The sequence below is a fragment of the Aspergillus novofumigatus genome (assembly GCF_002847465.1).
Source record: "Aspergillus novofumigatus IBT 16806 chromosome Unknown P174scaffold_6, whole genome shotgun sequence".
Classification (NCBI taxonomy): Eukaryota; Fungi; Ascomycota; class Eurotiomycetes; order Eurotiales; family Aspergillaceae; genus Aspergillus; species Aspergillus novofumigatus.
The window spans coordinates 1990974-2010420 of NW_020194279.1; the positions used below are offsets into that span (position 1 = coordinate 1990974).

Below are 19447 nucleotides of genomic sequence, written 5' to 3' on the forward strand. Positions count from 1 at the left end.
GCATCTCTTATATACTATATTCCCGCACGCTCTCTCTGTTCCTATTCCTCTATGGTCGGATTTTCGTTGTACTATCTCCCTCGCCCTTACTTTGTCCTCCCCGGTGTGACGGACTCTCTTTGTGTGTAGTCGTCCCGTCTCTTTGTGCTTGACCACACAAAGAAATGAGACCTTCTTATACGGCACTTTGGAGAGCTCAGGTTTTACATAAATTACTCTGGACTTCCGGCGCACTCGTTCCCCCTCTGAGCCAGAGTCTTATCTCAAATGGCCACCTCGGCTCTGTTCCCCTCGGGTGGATTAATTGATCCCACCAAAGACTACCCTATCATCTTGGGTGATCAATTGGCCGGAGGAGATACGAAACCGCAATCGAGATTAATCAACATTCAGTATAATTATAAAACGAAGTCCGCGTCCTCGCAGCAACGCACCCATATCACCCGATCTGCGCAATGTCCGGACCTGTATAACCTCACGATCACAGACAAGGCACCGAAAGCCGATAATAGTGTTATAACATACTCATACAAAGGCAGCGTGGATCCAGAACATGCTACGTCGGAGTCACGCGAGCAGAATCTGGTTTTGATTTTCGATCCGGACCGTAAGGCCTTTGTTCTCGAGTCGATTGCGACGCAGTTGAACTTCAATCTTCGGTCGGCACCTAATAAAACTGAAAAGCAGGTGACGGAGCAGTATGCGCAGCTGCGAACATTGCATGATGAAGACCAGGGTTCTGGTGACGACGGAGCAGTGTTAACAGCCGCTGACACTGGCGACGGTCCCGCTGATGACAGCAATCCCTACGACTACCGTCACTTCCTGCCAAAAGAAAATCCTGACGATGACAAGTCTGTTTCGGATGGTGCAATGTCAGCTCATCTCAATGCCAGTAAAGCTAGTACCCCTCTGATGACCGCGGCTGCCAAACCTACTCCAAGTCCCCAAGTTCGACCTAAGCCTCAAACCAATCCTCTCCGTCGACAACCACGCCCGAGCAAACCTTCTAGAAACCAAACAAAAGCTGCTCCCAAGACGAATCTGGAGCCTCCAGCGCAAGTTGAGCGGGAGGAGCCTCAGGAGGAAGAGATAGAGGAGGTGGAGGAGGAGATCCCAGCTGGCGAAATGAAATCATCCCCTTCGGACACTGGAACCGAATTGGTATCATCCTTCAAGGCGGCTCCGTCACCAGGCTCTAATATCATAATTGACGGAGATCTGATCATCGACATGGGATCGCCCCCTCCATCTCGCCCCGCTTTCAGGGTTAATCCAGCACACTTCTCGTCCAACAATACCCCAGCAAACGAGGAAGATGATGAGGAGGAAGAAATGGAAGCTCTGCGGCTACCATCTCCTGTCGGCCGCGGTGGTGCTTCGTCTGAGAGGGTGGAAACAGCACCGGCAACACAGGAGGAGATTGAAGATGATGACGATGCACTAGCGGCTGAAATGGAGGCTGCTTTCGAGGAAGAAGCGAGGAAGCAGGAGTACCAGCCACCGTCCCTGCAGTACCATGTTCCCAGTGATGACGAGAGTGAGGTTAGTGAGGAGGAATGATACCTTTCTGTCCTATTGTCTTATTTTCCCACATCTTGCATCTCGGCCCCAACTCCGAATTGTCGCGATACCTTTGTCTACAGTATTCAGTTTTCTGTGTGTCAGATTTATTTGCGTGCATGGCGTCGTTTTTGGAGTTTTGCAGCGAGGGCACTGGACCCAGCCCAGCCCAGTCGACCAGTTCACTAGAGGGTAACGATACCACGATCGAATTATAGTTGTACTCAGAAATCTAACGAATTCATTTTCTCTCAATTGAACTCGCCAATTTCAGAAGCAGCCTGATGTGTTGTAGGATACGGATACTCCTTGTACTGTGTCAACCGGAGCAGATCTACATACCCCGGAACAACTCGATGATCCGGGCCTTTCACATCCGCACTCCAGACTATCTTTTGGAGTGTTGAGAGACACTCTGAGCAATCCAGACTTCACAAGACCGCAGTATAGCCTATCATTGAGAGCCGCTTTTGATAAAATCAAAGAGGTTATTCCGGCTACTCAAGCAGAAGAGTTTCGGAGCTTCTTCCGCACCTACCCAATCACTCGTTCGGCAAACACCATCTGCTCGTCTTGAGGACGCTTCACAACTCACCTTGATCGCGAAAAGTCAACTCGCTATACCACGAGGCTTACCATGCGCTATGTTTGATACGAACTCATAAAACACGCAATTCTGGCATCTCCTTCCTGCGAAGGGAGGACAGACACGCAGCACCACGTGCGGTCAGCGCGCCCTGCTCAGCTGTCCTCCTCGAAGACATAGGACTTGAACGAACGCCGTTCATAGTCCAAAGCACTTTCCGACAAACACCGGACGGAAACATTGTATCGACTTGATTGCGTCTCAGGGTGGTTGACCTGCGACAAGACAATCTCCTCAATACGTCATGGCCACGGCACCGTCGCATTCCCCGGAGAAACGGCCTCTACCTGCTGAGTCGAATCCCGTCCGCCACGCATCGCAAGCCCAATGGCTCTTCACAGATGAAGAACTCACTCGTACGCCATCCCAACTCGACGGCATGAAGATGGAAGCGGAGCATACTAGTCGCAGCAAAGGTGTCAATTTCATTACCCAGGTCGGCATCATGCTCAAGCTACCCCAGCTCACTTTGGCGACCGCAGCCGTCTACCTTCACCGGTTCTTCATGCGCTACAGCATGGTCGATATACCGCAACGACCGGGCATGCATCCCTATCCCATCGCGGCCACTGCGCTATTCTTAGCTACGAAAGTCGAAGAGAATGTTCGGAGGATGAGAGAGCTCGTGGTGGCCTGCTGCCGAGTGGCGCAAAAGCAGCCGAATCTGGTGGTGGACGAGCAATCCAAGGAGTTTTGGAAATGGAGGGACACAATCCTGCACCATGAGGACCTACTCCTGGAGGCGCTCTGCTTCGACCTGCAGCTCGAACAGCCGTACCGCATCCTCTACGATTTTATCTGTATTTTCGGCGTGAATGAAAACAAACCGCTCCGCAACGCCGCATGGGCCTTTGTCAACGACTCCATGTTTACGGTCCTCTGCCTACAGTTCAACGCACGCACCATCGCTGCCGCCGCTCTATACGCCGCAGCGCGGCACTGCGACGTGGGTTTTCCGGACGACGACCGCGGTCGAGCGTGGTGGGAGCAGATTGACGTGGATCTGACGCAGGTGCGTCGCGCCTGCATGAGAATGGCACAGCTCTACGAGAACAATGCCATGCAGAAACATAGCCAGTACTACCCGACCACCCCAATACTGTCGGACGAGGGCACTGAGAAGACCAGGATCCCGCACGCTGGCAGTCCCGCAAATCGTCCTCCAGCGGAGTCAGATGTCAATCACGGACGGAAACGATCGAAAGAGCCAGAAGACAGCGGCGAACCTCGAGGAGATGGCTCAGCACCCTCCAACGGAGAGCGTTCTCCAAAACGACCACGCAGGGAGTCGGATGCTGCGCCACATGGTAGCTCGCAGGATCAACAACAGAGCCCATCCGCTCCTTCCTCGCAAAGCCTACCAAACGCAGGGAGCCCTTCCTCCTTCTCCTCTCAGGGCCGGCCCGTCTCAACGGCCAGGTACCTCCGTCATTACCTCATCCACCCACTCACAACCGTCACCCGCATCCCCTACCACCGGCTCCCCGTCCATTCCCACGTCGAGATAGCGACCATCGTCCTCCGGGCGGCGGAAAAGTGGCAGGTCCAAGGGAAGCCGATCCAATCCAACAACGCATTGACGAAATCGTTTCACAGAATATGCCGTTGCACGGTGGTCCGCCAGTACCACCACCACCACCACCACCCGGAGCCGGAGCGCGGATCCCCAACAGACGAGACTCAGTCGATCACCGCGGACCCGATCGGTACCGCGGATACGATGATCCCGCGAGACGACGGCGGCCGTCCTTCGGAAGGAGGTCGCAGTCATTCGAGGAACAGCATCCACCGCCCCCAGGGCACCCTCACCTTCAACCTCTACCCCACCGCCACCACCTCCCGATATTCCTCAGCCACCACCTCCACCCCCGCCTTCGCAGCCGGAACAAGCCGCTCAGGAAGACGAAGGCGGGGGCAGTGAAGAAGGGGAGCTTTGATTGTGAATTACTAAAATGCAGAGAATCTCCATGATTCAGACCAGGAAAAAGAGGGAGTCTCTCCAACTGCCTGACTTATAGTGACCTGGCGGGACGCCGCACTGCGTCGTGGGTCATAGAAGTGATTATATTAGCGGCTCAATCAGCAGCTGCATTCATTGCATTTATGCACTACTTCCGGAACATGCATTGGTTGGCGGGCTGGTCGACTTTATTTGGATAGTATATTATTCGAGATTCCAGCAATATAGAACGGATATTGTACGCCATTGATACTTGAATTGTGAAGAACCCACTATATACGGTTTCCAAGCAAGATATCCAGTAATGCAAGCCGTAGTAGAATTGAAACAAGGCCGAAAGTGAAATGCAACCATTAGACACAAAAAAAGAGCTATCAGTAACCTTGGGTCATAACGCCAACTCCATTATTGTCAAGTAAGCTGCTGGAAGCCACAAAGCTGAATCCACCGAACGGGTCATTGTCACAACTCATCCCATCCGGACCTGTCGACATTGCACGCTGGCTGGGGCGCCGGCGAAGAGAGTAATAATCGTCAAACCCATTGCTGGTGACGACCGGACTCAGCGGCAGGGCGGTAAAGTCGGCAGAGAAGTTCTCCGCCAGAGCCGGATCCGTGACGACAGGGAGGATAGGGGGAGCGACCTCGCGGCGCTCGAGCGCCTTCCAGTCAATCTTGCGGAAGAAGCGATGGTTCTTGATGGTCTGCAGGTCCTTTGGCATGTGATAGCCGAGTCGCTTAGCGGGTTCCTTGCGTAACAGGCGGGTGAGAAGATCTTTGGCGTCCGGACCGAGGAAGTAGGGCAGCGTGAGCTTCTGCTTGACGATTTTCTCCTGCAGCTTAGCGTTGTTGTTGGCCCTGAAGGGCGGGGAGCCGGTGAGTAGATCGTAGCCGAGTGCGCCAAGAGACCACCAGTCGCAGGCTTTGCCGTACGGTTTGCCTTGAACGACTTCGGGAGCCATGTACTCAATGGTGCCCAGGGACGAGTTGCAACGATCGTCATCGTTGACTGCGATCTTGCTGAGGCCGAAGTCGGTCAGGAGCAGATGGCCATCGCGGTCCAGGAGACAGTTCTCTGGTTTGAGGTCGCGATAGATCACACCCACATTCTGGTGCAGATGTTCAAGAGCGAGAACCATTTCGGCCATGTAGAATGCGGCGGCATCTTCGTCGAACATGCGTTCCATCGCCAAGTGGTGGAACAGCTCACCACCCTGGGCATATTCCAGGATGAGGTACAGCTTTTCGTGATCCTGAAACGCGTAGAACAGTTTCACCACAAATGGATGACGGTTCACACTTTCCAAAATCGCGCGTTCAGTCTTGGTCTGCTCCACGAGTTTCTTGTGGACGGTGAGCGATGCCTTACGGAACTGCTTCTGAGCATACAACTTCCCCGTGAGCGCATGGCGTACAAGCAGAACGGTTCCGAAGGAGCCCTTGCCCAGGCAGAGCAGCGGCTCAAAATCTGCGGTTGTCATCTTGCGGCACAGCTGAGTGCGGACGTCCTGCGCATCGGGGAGACTCGCCGACGTTTCTTCCGCTGCGGCATCGGAGCTGACGAAATCATGCTCTAGGGGTACTTCGTAACTAGTTAGGACCTCTGTCTGGTCGCTGTCCGAGCAAACGCTTGCATTGCTCGGAGTTTCAAAGCACAGGTCACCCCGCGCAGCCTGAGCGCTACCGCTGCCGGACAAGCTGAGCGAATTGAGTTGAAGCTTCAAAGCGCTCACGCCACATCCGGCAGGTTGGACCATGGGACTGTTTCCATTGCTCTCCGTATGAGCGCGTGCTTGTGACGAAGGACGAGCCTTAGCACTTGTCGTCGAGAAATCCGAGTCTTCGTCGCCAGAGGCAAGTGGAGTAAATCCGCGAACGGTGGAGATGGCCCGGGGAGCTTCACTTGTCTGATATTTCTTCTTCTTTTTGCGACGGTTTGGTCTGCCGGACAAGGCCTCGACGTTGAGATTGGCCGGAAAGGGACTAACTTCATTGACATCCTTTGTGACCGGAACTTGCTTGCGGGTTGGACTGCCACCACTCATGCGAAAGCGACTATCAGGGTTATTGTCGAGAAGGCCATCGTTACGAGGTTGCGACATGTCCGCCTGGGGTGCAAAGACGTCTCCCACGGAAAGATCATCATGCATCGGTGCATCCATGTCTTCGGCAAAGGATCCCGGTCGAGGACAGCGACGGCAAGATTCGAACAATGAGATCGGAAATGCGCCAACAAGCACGCTTTGCTATTCAGACCTCAATTCATCCACTCCACCCCTAACAGTAAACAGGCACGAGCCTATCGAAGAATATCTGATCACGCAAAATGATTGTTAGCTCCCTTGTCAGACATTGCGGGGTAATTTCCAGGCGAAACGCGAAACAGCACGCAGGAGCGAGTGAGCAGACTATCCAGGGGCCCGAGACATACCTTCAACGCGAAAAATCCAGAGCTGAACGCACCGCTCCCACTGGTAATCTAGCAGGAAGTCACAGTCGTAGCTCTGAATATCTCACAGTTTACCGTCCGCCCTTCTTCAGGACGGACCAGGGACCCCTAGCCAAACCACCTCGGCAACCGAGAAGTCGAACAGCAGGGGAGCCGGTAAAACTTGAATATTAGACAACGCGTATTTCTCCAGAGTTCCGCGGGAAGCAAGCCCGAAGGTTCGATTCAAGGTCAAGGGGTGAGAGTCGGCAAGGCAGCCAGCAAAGCGGATAGAAGCGGACGAGGACAGGGAGGGCGCAGACAGGCACATAGAGGAACGGCAGATGTGATAAACGAGGATGAGAAGCTGGATCAGTATCCAAGTGAAGAGGAATAGTAGGATTATTTCTTGAGAGCAAGAAGTAAAGGAGAAATGGAAGCTGAATGTCAAGAGATCCAACTTTCACAAAGAAAAAGGCGCCCGTTACAGTGGAAAACGATGCGGGAGTTGCGGGGCCAATCAGAGCGCGTGTGACCTAAGCGAGACTATTCCGCTTTGAGTAGACTGCTTTCACGTGCTGTCGTCATTGGATCGAGATGGCGATGATAATGGTCTGTATTCTTCATTTGGACTGGGCATGTGTATCTTTGCAGGTCATACGAAGAAGACGAAGAGACTAGCTTAGACTGTCTTGGGTGCGTATATCACTGAGCCACTCGTAAGTGATCTACACGGCAAGGCGGAGGTTACCGTCAGAAGAGAGAACTACATACATACTCACGACCTGGTCCAACACGAAGTCATAGAAACAGTAAACATGCGTAAGGAAGCCTCCATACAGTTGAACAAAGAGAGGTTGTTTCGGTATCGACTTTCCTTGGGTATTTGTCCACAATATGTGCCCACTAACTAAGATGACAGTAAGCTGACAGGGACATGTTGTATAGAGTAGGTATGTCAGGACATCATATGCACAAAGCCACACAACTCGATGAGACTTTGGCTATACCCTTCCTCCTTCCAGATCGGATCTCTCGAAGAATGCCTGTGAGCGGGTGATTTCTATCCCAGATCTCTCCACAAAGGACAGTGCGCTGGGTTTCTCGACCCTCACTGTGACTCGTTCGTTGGCAAACTGCACGGTGGCTATGCGTGCAACGAAGGTTGCCAGTGCCTCCACTGTCTGGAATGCGGTCTCTTCCACTTGCTGAGACAGAGAGACGCAAGTCAGTTTGAGACTCGACAGGAAATAGTAAGATGAGGAGTGACTTACCTCAGCAACCCTTCTCGTCATCTCCTGATAAGTATCAACAATCGTCGAGCCCCAAGCCAATTGCCCAGGGCCTTTGAATTCCAACGAGATGATAACAGCCTGCTTCTCAACCCTCTCGTGGGAATTCACTCCGAGGATACAATGGCACCTGATACCATCAATCCGGAACTCCTCCTCCAGAACAACAGGGCAACGTTCCGCGTCAAGCGCTGCGTTCTCATCTCCCTGCCGATACCCCCAGACAGTGACGCTCCGATACTTCAAGCCTTCCTCCGCACGCAGCAGCGCCTTGGGCAGCTGCAACCAGACCTCGCATTGCCCAAACACACTATCAATGGGCGGACTGGCCAACGACAGCCCCTCGAGTGGCGGCTGTATCTCAGCCGACGCACTCCCTCTCCTCGAGCCCGGATGGCCATGGCCATGGACATGCGACATTCTCCGGATCCCAGCAGCCGTCTCATCGAGCAGCCCCAGGCCGCAGTTCGCGACAATCCCCGCAGTCAGCCTTACATCCAGTCCGATCTCTGTGCGCATCATCTCGTCTCTCCGGCTTCCGTCTGCGCTGACCATCCGCTGACTCGGGGAGAGGCTGTGTTTCCCCATGTTGCGTATGTCTTCGTCCAGGCGCCGGTAGAGCTTGCCGTAGTCGAGGGAGAGGGAGACGTCATCGGCAGCTGCGGCCGCGATAGCGGATGAGTAGGATAGTTTCAGTGATACGGTGCACGGTTGTGGCTTTCCATCGCGATGCCATGGGTCTGGTGCAACGGGCAAGGGAAGTTGAATGTTGCGAAGCTGAACGCTGTCCAGGACGGCTGGGTGGGAGGGGATATGGACGTTGACCCGTTGCTCGGCCATGTTTAGGATATGTATCGAGGGTAATGTTTCTCTTGTTGTATGGAGACGGATCTGCTCAAGTATCGGCTTTCAAGCTCAACAGGGTAAATTCACTGTTGATAATGGCAGTATCCTAGGTATCTTCGTGAGCAATGACCCTCTTCTGGGGCAGAATAAAGATAAACTCGAATCAATTGGAAATGAAAATTACCGATAAATAAATCAAGCTCGCAGATCATTCCACGCAATATTTTTAGGAAGCTATTGAGCGAGTCTGAAAAAAAGCCGAAGTCCTGACTCTTGACAATGAAGATGGCGGGGTTGCTCCGCCTCTAGTAGCGCGGCGAGACCCCATGACGAAGAATGATGATACTTCGACACAACTCTAATAGCGCTTAGGATGGATTTTGGGAAAAGATTTCCCTATTGGCTCTTTGCATGATCATTTGTTAAGCTCCAAGGCGACCTTGATTGAAATCATACGAACGGCAACTCCTAAAGTGTCAAGCTTTGGTGAGCCTTGTTCAGTGGCATCCAGCTCCCCAAGCTCCATTATCTTGCCTATCGCTGTCACCCAAGGAATCCAGCAAAGACTCCACCTATGGGGGAGTTATCTAAGTCCCTCTCTTCCGAGTCTTTTACATACCATCAATCAAGCATTGTCCGGGCTAGGATGTCAGGCTACCTTAATTAGCCCTGTGCGCACACCTGCATACGGGTCCTTCAAATTAAAATAGCATGAAAAAGACCAGTATAGAGGTGAAGTATTAGTTAGTTCAAATTTACAAGCGAGCTCTTCCCCAGGAGAAATGGCCGGTATGGGATTTTTTTTCAAGGACCAGATCGTCGAAAACTCAAGTCCAGTAAGATCCCTTCACGAACACAGAAACCACATGGGGTTTCAATTGATATTGCCAGTATCATTAGCAGCCAGAAGCCTTGGGGAGAGGAGATTTGCGATTAACCAAGGAAAGTCGTAAGTCCTGCAATCATGCACCCGTCGAATGCCCAATCCCCGGAATAGAGCTCCATCCTGGACCTGCAAGCAAGAGATTGTGGTCACACCGTATCCGGAATTTCACCCCTCAACACGGATGTAGGAAAGTCACTTCATCTTGAGATCCGCATGGTATGTTTTGCGATTTGGTCCCAGGTAATCGAATGCTTTGGTAAAGCTGCGGGCATCCCAGTAAAAGGAAACAATTATGTAGAAAGTCATGGAACAAAGGAAGCGAGACTGAATGGGTATCCGGCATGTATGCAACACAATTGAAGCAGAAAATTAGATTCTACCAGTATCCACGGCGGTCATAAGGTGGGTAGTCGCCTCTTGGGGGGGTCCGAGGACGTCCGTAGGGTCTCGGTGCCATGTATGGGTCATCATAGTGGCGGGGAGGTGGTGGAGGCCGGGCATCATAGGGGTCATCGTAAGGACGACGAGGAGGGGGATAGTCTTCAATCCGAGGTCGAGGAGGGGTGCGACGGCCGTAGCCGTCACGTTCATAATAGTCGCGGCGGAGCGGAACAGGCGAGCGTTCCCTGTAATGGGCGCGGGGGCTGTAACCGCGAGGCGCGGGGAATCTCCTGTCGTACTCATCGATAGGAGGATAACTGCGGCGGGGTGAACGGGACCGATATGGATCACGGAAAACGCGGTCGTCGTGAGGTTGAATCTGGAAGCAAACAATTAAGAATCCTGGTTCGTACGACATGTCCCTGGCGAGGTCCTTACATCGGCGACACAGCTCACTCGGGAGCCCTTGAACTCTCGTCCATCAAGCTTATCGATGGCAGTTTTCAGGTCAGCTGCAGTCTCGAATTCAACGAACCTTGGTTCTGTGTTAACGATTGGAAAATTATCATCCGTGACATTTCAAGCTTCACCCACCCTCTTCCTTGTTCGCGGCCAGTCTCCGAGTAGACAACGTCCAGACCAGATTGACGTGCAAAATCTTTCAGGTCCTATATGATCTAGTGGTAAGAATTGGCTTCCAAATGAGTGTAGAACCCCAGTCAAAACCGGGTAATGCAAGAAGGCCAGGAGAAGGTGAACAAAAGAAAAGAGACACGAATCATTGCAGGGACGGAACAGGAACAGGTCATATGTCGATCCAAGGGCTCCAAAGCTTTAAGTCCGCGGTGGTCACACTGTCATCCATCCAAGAAGGAAATTGTGGACATCCGGGTTGCGACTGCACTGGGACGTCTGAACGTTCTTGGATACATGCCGAGGCCATGTCACAAGCGAACAGGTTCTATGAGCTTGAAATATCGGTATTGACTTTGGGCCTCATGGATCCTGGGCTCGAAATCCTGGAAGCCGAAGTACAGAGATTGGGAAAATAGAAAGCTCATGGAACACTGGGTGGCCAGGTTGCGTGGTATCCAGGAGGTCCTAATAGAAGGAGAGATGGGCTGCTAACCTGCCAGCTTGTTTCCGGGAGACCAGAAACCAACATGCGGAAAATCGTACGACGGGGACGAGGCATGTTAGGGCGATCCGGGGGGCCAGGGAAATTTTCTTTGCGGCGTGGTCCACGCGCAAACTGGACGGTAAGTCGCTCGCCCTTGAAGTCGCTACCGTCTGTTTATAGATCAGTCAAGCAGATACGTCAATCATCTGCATCGACAACTTACGAAATGCTAGATGGTGGATTGTCAGCCAGGTGATCCTGTCCGAAGTGAAGGCAGGGCTGCTCAGGGAAATCTTACCAGGAACGACGTCTCTAGCATCCATCGCATCCTCGTACTCGATGAACCCGAATCCGTTCATCAACTTGATCTCTGTGATCTTCCCGGAGCCATGGCTACTAAAGTGTTCCTCGATGTCCTGTTTGGTCACTGAATAAAAGCAACAACGACGCCAACACGGGCGCCATCGGCAAAAGTCAGCTCATCGCAACACAAGTAACGAGCAGTCTAAAAAGCACAAGGTTAAACTGCCAAAAGAAAGCTATATCCGTAGTCATTAGGGGTGCTGCAGGCCGGGAAATATGGAGACTTAGGATGAGGGAGATGCTTGCTCGCCCTTACATCCCCATGTCCAAGGACAAACAAAGATCCCAGGAAACAGTTCGGAGACCCATGAGGGTTATGGGAAGACCAGGTGGTCCAAAAGAGTCTCTCCTAGTGGTTTTGGAAGGCGCGAGTTGACGGTATACAGCATCCAGGTTGAAACAGACGGGCATATCTCCTAGGAAAGGGTAGATTTGATGATGAAGGCCTGCATACCGTTGCGGGGAAGATTCCCGAGATAAAGTCGGGTGGAGGAAACCTCAGTCATGGCGGTTAGACAGCAGAACGATTCTGGCTTCCGTTGGACTTGTGGTGGCCAAAACGATCCAGGTCAAAAAGGAGATGAGCGGAATATCAGGAGTCCTGGGTTCAGATAGTCGTGTTCCTGAGATTAGTATGGCAGTGTATTCCTGTTATCCCGCGTAGTGGAAGGGCAGAATCTCCAGATGTGGCTCGCACGACGGGCTGGGAAACGGAAACCAGGCCAGGTTGGAAGGACGGAGTAGCTGCTAGATACAATCAGGTCAATATATCAGGTGAGAAAGGACACTAGATGAAAGAGAGGTAGGCGAGAGGGTGGATGAGAGCGAAAACTGAGAGGTTGAAGAAGGAGAAAGAGAGTCGAGATGAGGTGGAGGTCGGTTTGACCGCCAGACCAAAAGTACTCGAGAGGTACGTACCTGCGATCACCACCAGTTCTATCCAGTCTTTCCCTAGCTAAGTAAATCGTCCGCCAATCAGTAGACTAGGTGGTGCTGGGCAGGGCTGTGTTTCTTCCAGTCAGTTTTCCCTCTTCTAACGATGGACGAAACAATGCGAGACGTGATCGATCAATCAGAAGTGGCCGGCCCGCCTCACTTTTGATGATCCACGTGGCTCCGCCCAAATTGCCTTGAGAACTCCAGACAGCCTCACTTAAAATACTCACTAGAATTGTAAAGTCCAACCTATTCTTCTTGACGAACCGATCAACACTCGGCGGAAAACAAATGTTGTGATTATAGCGGCAGATACGAGGGTATTATCTGAGAACCTAGGTACTAGCTATATTTTCTGCCAGATCTATGGTCTGTCATCACTGGAAACATTACAGCTATTTCCATGGTTCAGCTCGCCAGTCCCCACGGGGCTCAACTTCAGCGCCAAAGACCAATCTGGGTCTCGGAAGTTCTCAAAGCGTGCTGCTGCGAAGTGAGAATTTGCCAAGAGAGAGAGACACGTAAATTTCTACTTCCGTATGCAGTGTAGTAATGCGAGTCTGTTGATACATGTATATCTAATCAACCTGTACATTCATGTACCCTGAGTTTTGTATATCCTTTTGTATAGTACAAACATCACCCGAGAGGGAGAACTTGTCAGTAGAAACAAGATGTCAACAGAGTAAAAGGATGCTCTAACCCGTAGAGTTGATCGACGGAAGTCCGGGGAGGATGAACTCGAACTATCCATTCCAAATGACACAGAAACAGTTGAAGACACCGTAAACGAAAGAGAAATTACAGTGGCTATGAGCTTATGTCTTGAAGTATTTAGGGCCTTCTCCGCCCTGGGGTGTTTGCCAATTGATATCTTGTGTCGGTACCTTGATATCACACGTCTTGCAGTGGATACAGCTGTGTGTCGTTAGCATCTGCATGAGGAAAAAGAAAAATGCGCGTAAGAGTCAAGACTTACTTTTGGGCATTGATTTGGAAGCGAACGCCGTGCTGCTTGCTTGGATCCTCGACGTACTCGTAGACGCCAGCCGGACAGAATCTGTTTTCAACGCCCTGGTACTTGGGCCAAGCGATGTCCGTATGCTTGTCCCAATCAGCGACCTGCAAATGAACAGGCTGGTCCTCCTCGTGGTTCGTTCCCGTTCGGCTCACACTGGTCAGGATATCGAAGCTGATAACGCCGTCGGGTTTGGGGTATTCGATCTTCTCACATTCAGATGCCGATTTGGTGGATGCTGCATCTGTACCGTGGTGCTTGAGTGTCCAGGGTGTTTTACCGCGGAACAAGAAGGCTTCTAAGCCGGAGTAGAGGATACCACCGTAAAGACCGAGCGCCGATTTGAATGAGGGCCGCATATTGCGCACTTCGTACAACTCCTTCCAGATAGAGGACTTTCGGAGAGCATCCTCGTATTCGAAAAGGAAGACAGTACCGTTGTTGTCATTCTGCAAAGCATTGAATGTAGCCTCCGCTGCCAACATGCCTGATTTCATAGCCGAATGAGTACCCTTGATTTTGGGAACGTTCATGAAGCCAGCAGTGTCACCGATGAGAGCGCCTCCTGGGAAAGCACATTTGGGAATCGACTGGAAGCCACCCTCGCTGAGTGCCCTAGCACCATAGGAGATGCATTTACCGCCCTCCAAGACCTCCCTGAACAAGGGGTGCTGCTTGAGCTTCTGGAACTCTCCGTAAGGTGAAAGCCACGGGTTTGGATAGTCCAAACCAACCACCAACCCAATGCTGACCAAGTTCTCCCCAAAATGGTACATCCAGGCACCACCGTAGGTGTCCGAAGGAAGCGGGTATCCCATAGAATGCACGATTTCTCCCGACTTGAACTTTTCCGGTTGAATCTCCCACACCTCCTTCAACCCGATACCGTAAGTCTGGGGTTGACTATCGCGTCTGAGGTCGTACTTCTTGATCACCTGCTTCGTTAAACTACCATGGCAGCCCTCGGCGAGGAGAGTGACACGAGCATGGAACTCCATACCCCGCTCAAAATTGTCCTTGGGCTTGCCGTCCCGACCAACACCAAGATCGTTCGTCGCAACGCCGAGGACGGAGCCATCGGAATTGTAGACCAACTCGCTAGCGGCAAAGCCAGGGTAGATCTCAACTCCCAATTCCTCAGCTCGCTCACCCAACCACTTCGTCAGCTCGTTTAGACTGACAATGTAGTTGCCATGATTGTTCATTTGAGGCGGTGCGGGAATCGGGAACGACGAGTTCTTGGTCAAAAAGCGCATCTTGTCCTCCCGCGCCGGTGTTGCGCCCTCAAATCGGGATGCATTCTCCTCGGACAACCAACCAGGCAGAAGCTCATTCATTGCAGTTGGTTGGAGAACATTGCCTGAAAGTATATGTGCGCCCAGCTCTCCCGCTTTCTCCAGCAAAATCACACGGAACTCCTCGTTTCCAGCCTCGTTTGCGAGTTGCTTTAGTCGAATAGCTGCGGCGAGACCGGCAGGACCTGCGATGGTGAAGAGATTGAGTCAGCCATCAAACCGCTGAGTAGCCACGAATAGCTGGCAAACACGAAAGCTCTTACCGCCGCCAACAATGCACACGTCCACCTCATCCGACTCCCTTTCTACTTGACGGGGATCGAACTGATCATGCTCATCTGCAAGCCTTGTCGATAGCGACTGCGAAAATGCCCGAGGTTGACCGAGTAGTTGTCTCTGAGAGAAAAGCGCGGTGTGGCGGGCCGAATGCCTAGCGGACACTGCTCTCCTGTTCCGAACAGTCGTAGCAACAGTCGAGAAGGATGAAGCGGCTCTATTCAGTTGCGTGCGATTTGTTTGCAACTCGCGCCTCAAGAGAGGCAAGACGGCTCCTTTTGAAGCCATTGCGATATCGGAGAAAATTGCAACAGGGGATTCGAACTGCCACTTTCAGTACCTCTGAAGTCTACAGACAATGAGCAGACATGGCAGTTTAGCCTTTCCAAGAAGAAAAACTTCGAGAAGATATTAATCACAGAAGATGCCCTGTGGACAACCCGAGTATGACTTAAAGGCTATGGTGGGACTTTCGTGGGATGGCCGAATTTGGCGGTGGACAGTCAAGTTGGCAGTACCCGAGGTAAGCTCAGCCAATGGGAATTTCGGTGATCGGAATCATCCTCATCCTACCTCGTCTTTCCGCTGGTAAACTGTTCATTCCGTCGGAAGCCGAATTCAACAGTGGACATGAACACTACGTAGGTGAAGGGCTTCGTTTGCTCAGGCAGTATGAAACTGATGGGTTGAAGATGGTTCATGACGTGCGTCCCTCTCTACAGAAGCAAATTACCTAACTCGCTTCTTAGTGCCGGTTCCTAGGCCACACGAGGCTCTGCGATGGAATCACATGAAAGACGCGTGAGGCTGAACATTGTCCGAATGACAAGCATCTGACCGTTTACCTTTCGGGAGGGGAAGGTATGTACAGACTACCTTACTCCGTGCTATCCACCGGTATCATGTAAGGTTCTACACGTGGCTGAAGAGAAGATTCGGATAATGTAGATGAGAAATAGAACAGGATAGGCCCAGATGATACCTTCTCACTCCGCACTTGAGATGTTGATTATGACGGTAGAAATATGGGGTCGCCGACCGTATAACATCACAGCCTAAGTTCATTTACCCCGTATATACGCCAGTCAGACCAGCCTGTATACTGAGACGATATGCTGGATGATTCAACAACTTCCGTAGCGTCCATATATTATCTACGCTTGATTCGACAGAGGGAAAATAAAGAAATCAGTTGATCTTCAATTACCGAGTTTTCCACAGAGACTTGCTCATTAACATGATTTCATCATTAACTCCTACGTATTGATATTAAGTCCGGAGAAGGAGAAGGACGATTGGACAAGGCAGAAGAGCCTTAAATTAGTCAAGTTGGTGGATCATGAATCGTGACTCGTGAGATCTGGGGATACATAGGTCCGCGTCCAGGCTCCAGTCTGGAGGGGAGTATAAACCATGAAACACCTCACGAATCGCCAGGACTTGTCAACTGGCAAGACTCAAGGGTTAGTGATTAGACAGACTCGTCCCTTCTTTCTTTTTACTTTTCGATCCATCTCGGCTCAAACTACAGTAATGGAAAGTATTTTGAAGTCCGATTGTTGGATCAAGCCACCATCATCCGGAGTAGACAGGTCAACAACCTCATAAACAAGGAAGGATAGGTAGGAAATCATGGACGGGACACTCGTACCAAAGTGACGACCGGGCGAAAAGAGAAACTTTTTTTCGATTTGCCATCCGCTAAAGCGGCACGATAGGAGGCGCGTCGCGAAGGAAACCCCCAGAAAGCGATATGCATTTTTATTTGTTGAGAAGGTATGGATGGATGGATGCAGTGGGTCTGGCGAGCAGTTGCAGGAGCGACGCGGACTGGGCAACAGCCAGTGGCTGCAACCATGGAGAAAGGGATGTCTGATGGACAGCCAAACAGAGCGTGTACAGCATGGTGGGGCTCCCAAAGAAAATGTGCTTGATGGGTCTCACATTCAGCCAACCAAAAATGGCAGAATGGCGCTTGCTGGGATGAAGGAGAGAGAAGCCACTCAGCCTCGAGGATTTGTCCACCCAGGAAGGCGCTAGTGGAACGCTAAGTCACAAACAGATGCCCCAAAGCAGTCAAACCCATGGATGGAAACGACCTCCATCGCTGCTTTTGCCGCCACCGCCCGGCCCAGCCTCCCCTGACGCCAGCACTCTCAGGCGCTGTGAGTCAGCCTATATAAAGGCCCAACCTCCCACTTTCCTGTTGCTCTTGGAATTTTGACCCTGGTCTTGGCACCGCCCGGAACGCCGAAACTAATCTTCCAGTCGCCTTCTTCCCGACGACCAACCTCTCCTCCACCCCCTCTCTCTCCTCACTCGTATAGAGTCGCAGAGTTCCGCTATTTTCAGCATAGTATTCTCTGCTTCTTTGGCCTGAAGGATTCCGGGAAGAAGTCTAATAAGACGGCTCAGAAGAAAGAAAAATTCTTCCGCGCAGTTTCAGTATTTTCGCTGAAACACGAAGCTTGCAGCCTCAGGTGTGCATCTTCGCCACTCTCTTTCAAGAACGCAGATAGACATCTCCAATACCCAAAAGGGAAAAAACCAAAACCAAGAAAAAAAGTTGTTTGCTTGACCTGAAGAAAAAGCTTTACTCTTTCACGTGCTTCTGTCACTGTCCATTCTCTCACTTGCACTTGTTTTGTGCTACTGCATAAGTGTGACTAGGAAACACTTGATTGTGCTTTTCTAGTATCTTATCATCTCTCTGTGGTGTTGAGCTTTTCTCTGGTTGGTTTTGCCTCTTGTCATCTCCACCAGACCTGTCTTGCTGCTGTTAGTCTATCGACTCCTCACTTCGAGCTTGAGTTGAGCTAAGGCAGCATTGCTGTAGGGGAGACATTGAGTTGTTCATCTCCCACAAAGGGTGAGGCTTGCTTCTTTTTTTTCTTCCGCGCCTACAAAAATATTCACAGTTGCAACACATCGTCACCCAACATTCCGTCATCTTCTTCGCCACCTCGTTTCTCATCTATCTTCTCCCACCTCCCTCACCCCTCTGTCCTATTGTGACATGAATTATCGTGATCATCAATCTCTTTGGCTTTTGACTGACTCGGTCTTCTGAGAGGATAGACTGCCGTCTACACAAGCTCTTTGGCTCGCGACTTTACCTCGCATATCTACTTCAGTTTCGGCTGGTCTACAGCTCGAGTATTTCTCTTGCTCACGTCGCAATGGAATCTCTCACGACCCATCCTTCTACCGCGCAGCAGGCCCGGGCCTTCACTTCCCCCGCTTCTCTGTCCTTTCCCGGTGGTGCCGGTGATTTGACACCTCCGTCTTCTGAAAAAGAAGGAAACTTGGCGATTGGCGCTCAGGGTGCGAATGGAACTGTGAACGGCCATCAGCAGGGAGGAAATGCCGTCAACGGCAATGGGGTGACGCCCGCTACTCCCGCTGCGACACCTGGTGCCAATGCTCCGGGAAGTGGTATCGTGCCTACCTTGCAGTGAGTATACTCTTGCTGTTTTTCTGGATTACCAGAATGCTGAACAAGGATTCTCTTCAAGAAACATCGTTGCTACTGTCAACCTTGACTGCCGCTTGGATCTCAAGACTATCGCGCTTCATGCGCGAAATGCAGAGTACAACCCAAAGGTATTAACTTCCACACCTCCCTGAGTTGGTCATATCAGGGTACAGTGTGGGCTGAACTGCTTTAATAATAGCGTTTTGCGGCCGTGATCATGCGTATCCGGGAACCGAAAACTACCGCACTGATCTTCGCCTCCGGCAAGATGGTCGTCACTGGTGCGAAGTCTGAAGACGATTCCAAGCTCGCATCCAGAAAGTACGCGCGTATCATCCAGAAACTGGGCTTCAATGCCAAGTTCACCGATTTCAAGATCCAGAACATCGTCGGCTCTTGTGACATCAAGTTCCCTATTCGCCTGGAGGGTCTGGCTAGTCGCCATCACAACTTCAGTTCTTACGAACCTGAGCTTTTCCCTGGTCTCATATATCGTATGATGAAGCCCAAGATCGTCCTCTTGATTTTCGTCAGTGGAAAGATTGTTTTGACCGGCGCCAAAGTCCGTGAAGAGATCTATCAGGCGTTCGAACTGATCTATCCTGTGCTTTCCGGTATGGTTATTCCTTTTCTGTTTAAAGCAGAACTATATGCTAACTATTTGATCAGATTTCCGCAAGGTCTAAGAGGCACCCCGCGGCATATCGGTCAGCATATGAAGATCACCCACTCCATATCCTTCACACATTCCCACCTGTATTAACACTTCTTTTTTTTTTTCCCTTTTGAGAGGTTCATAGGGATTGGGTGGTCTTTTCAGTCACTTTTGCTGAGACCTCGCTTATGATGATTTTCATGCTAGCATTTGTACGGCGTTCTAGCGATTCGGACCGTTCTGCCCCATGGTCGTTGTTCCCTGTTTCACCAAATATTTCAAATGTTTACAATTAGATAGTAGCACA

At 51.3% G+C, this 19447-nt stretch overlaps 5 protein-coding genes across 5 annotated transcripts; 2 read left to right on the plus strand and 3 right to left on the minus strand.

Annotated features, from left to right (window-relative positions):
• Positions 1-267: 267 nt before the first annotated feature.
• On the plus strand, positions 268-4146 carry P174DRAFT_462515 (putative cyclin; the record flags this gene model as incomplete). Its single annotated transcript, XM_024830132.1, is given in 5 exon segments — positions 268-1545; positions 2354-2415; positions 2435-3516; positions 3606-3915; positions 4008-4146. The coding sequence occupies 5 exon segments, from the start codon at positions 268-270 to the stop codon at positions 4144-4146; spliced, it is 2871 nt and encodes a 956-aa protein (XP_024680621.1).
• A 397-nt stretch (positions 4147-4543) lies between these two features.
• Positions 4544-8994, minus strand: P174DRAFT_506007 (uncharacterized protein; the record flags this gene model as incomplete). The annotated part of the gene is made up of 6 exons (XM_024831288.1): positions 7872-8994; positions 7608-7805; positions 7380-7523; positions 6740-6964; positions 6601-6648; positions 4544-6415 (listed from the first exon to the last, which is right to left on the minus strand). Exons 1-6 carry the CDS (start codon positions 8727-8729, stop codon positions 4544-4546), a joined length of 3345 nt encoding a protein of 1114 aa, XP_024680622.1. The 5' UTR covers positions 8730-8994.
• Positions 8995-9997: 1003 nt separating this feature from the next.
• P174DRAFT_373659 (putative pre-RNA splicing factor Srp2) lies at positions 9998-11991 on the minus strand (the record flags this gene model as incomplete). The annotated part of the gene is made up of 6 exons (XM_024822519.1): positions 9998-10381; positions 10441-10537; positions 10597-10670; positions 11132-11292; positions 11421-11549; positions 11940-11991. 6 exons carry the CDS (start codon positions 11989-11991, stop codon positions 9998-10000), a joined length of 897 nt encoding a protein of 298 aa, XP_024680623.1.
• Positions 11992-12948: 957 nt separating this feature from the next.
• Positions 12949-15689, minus strand: P174DRAFT_444049 (electron-transferring-flavoprotein dehydrogenase). The gene is made up of 3 exons (XM_024827987.1): positions 14998-15689; positions 13401-14919; positions 12949-13339 (listed from the first exon to the last, which is right to left on the minus strand). Exons 1-3 carry the CDS (start codon positions 15296-15298, stop codon positions 13240-13242), a joined length of 1920 nt encoding a protein of 639 aa, XP_024680624.1. The 5' UTR covers positions 15299-15689; the 3' UTR covers positions 12949-13239.
• A 2020-nt stretch (positions 15690-17709) lies between these two features.
• Positions 17710-19385, plus strand: P174DRAFT_444050 (TBP family protein). Its single transcript, XM_024827988.1, has 5 exons — positions 17710-17879; positions 18089-18464; positions 18526-18613; positions 18685-19099; positions 19155-19385. Exons 2-5 carry the CDS (start codon positions 18190-18192, stop codon positions 19169-19171), a joined length of 795 nt encoding a protein of 264 aa, XP_024680625.1. The 5' UTR covers positions 17710-17879; positions 18089-18189; the 3' UTR covers positions 19172-19385.
• Positions 19386-19447: the final 62 nt, after the last annotated feature.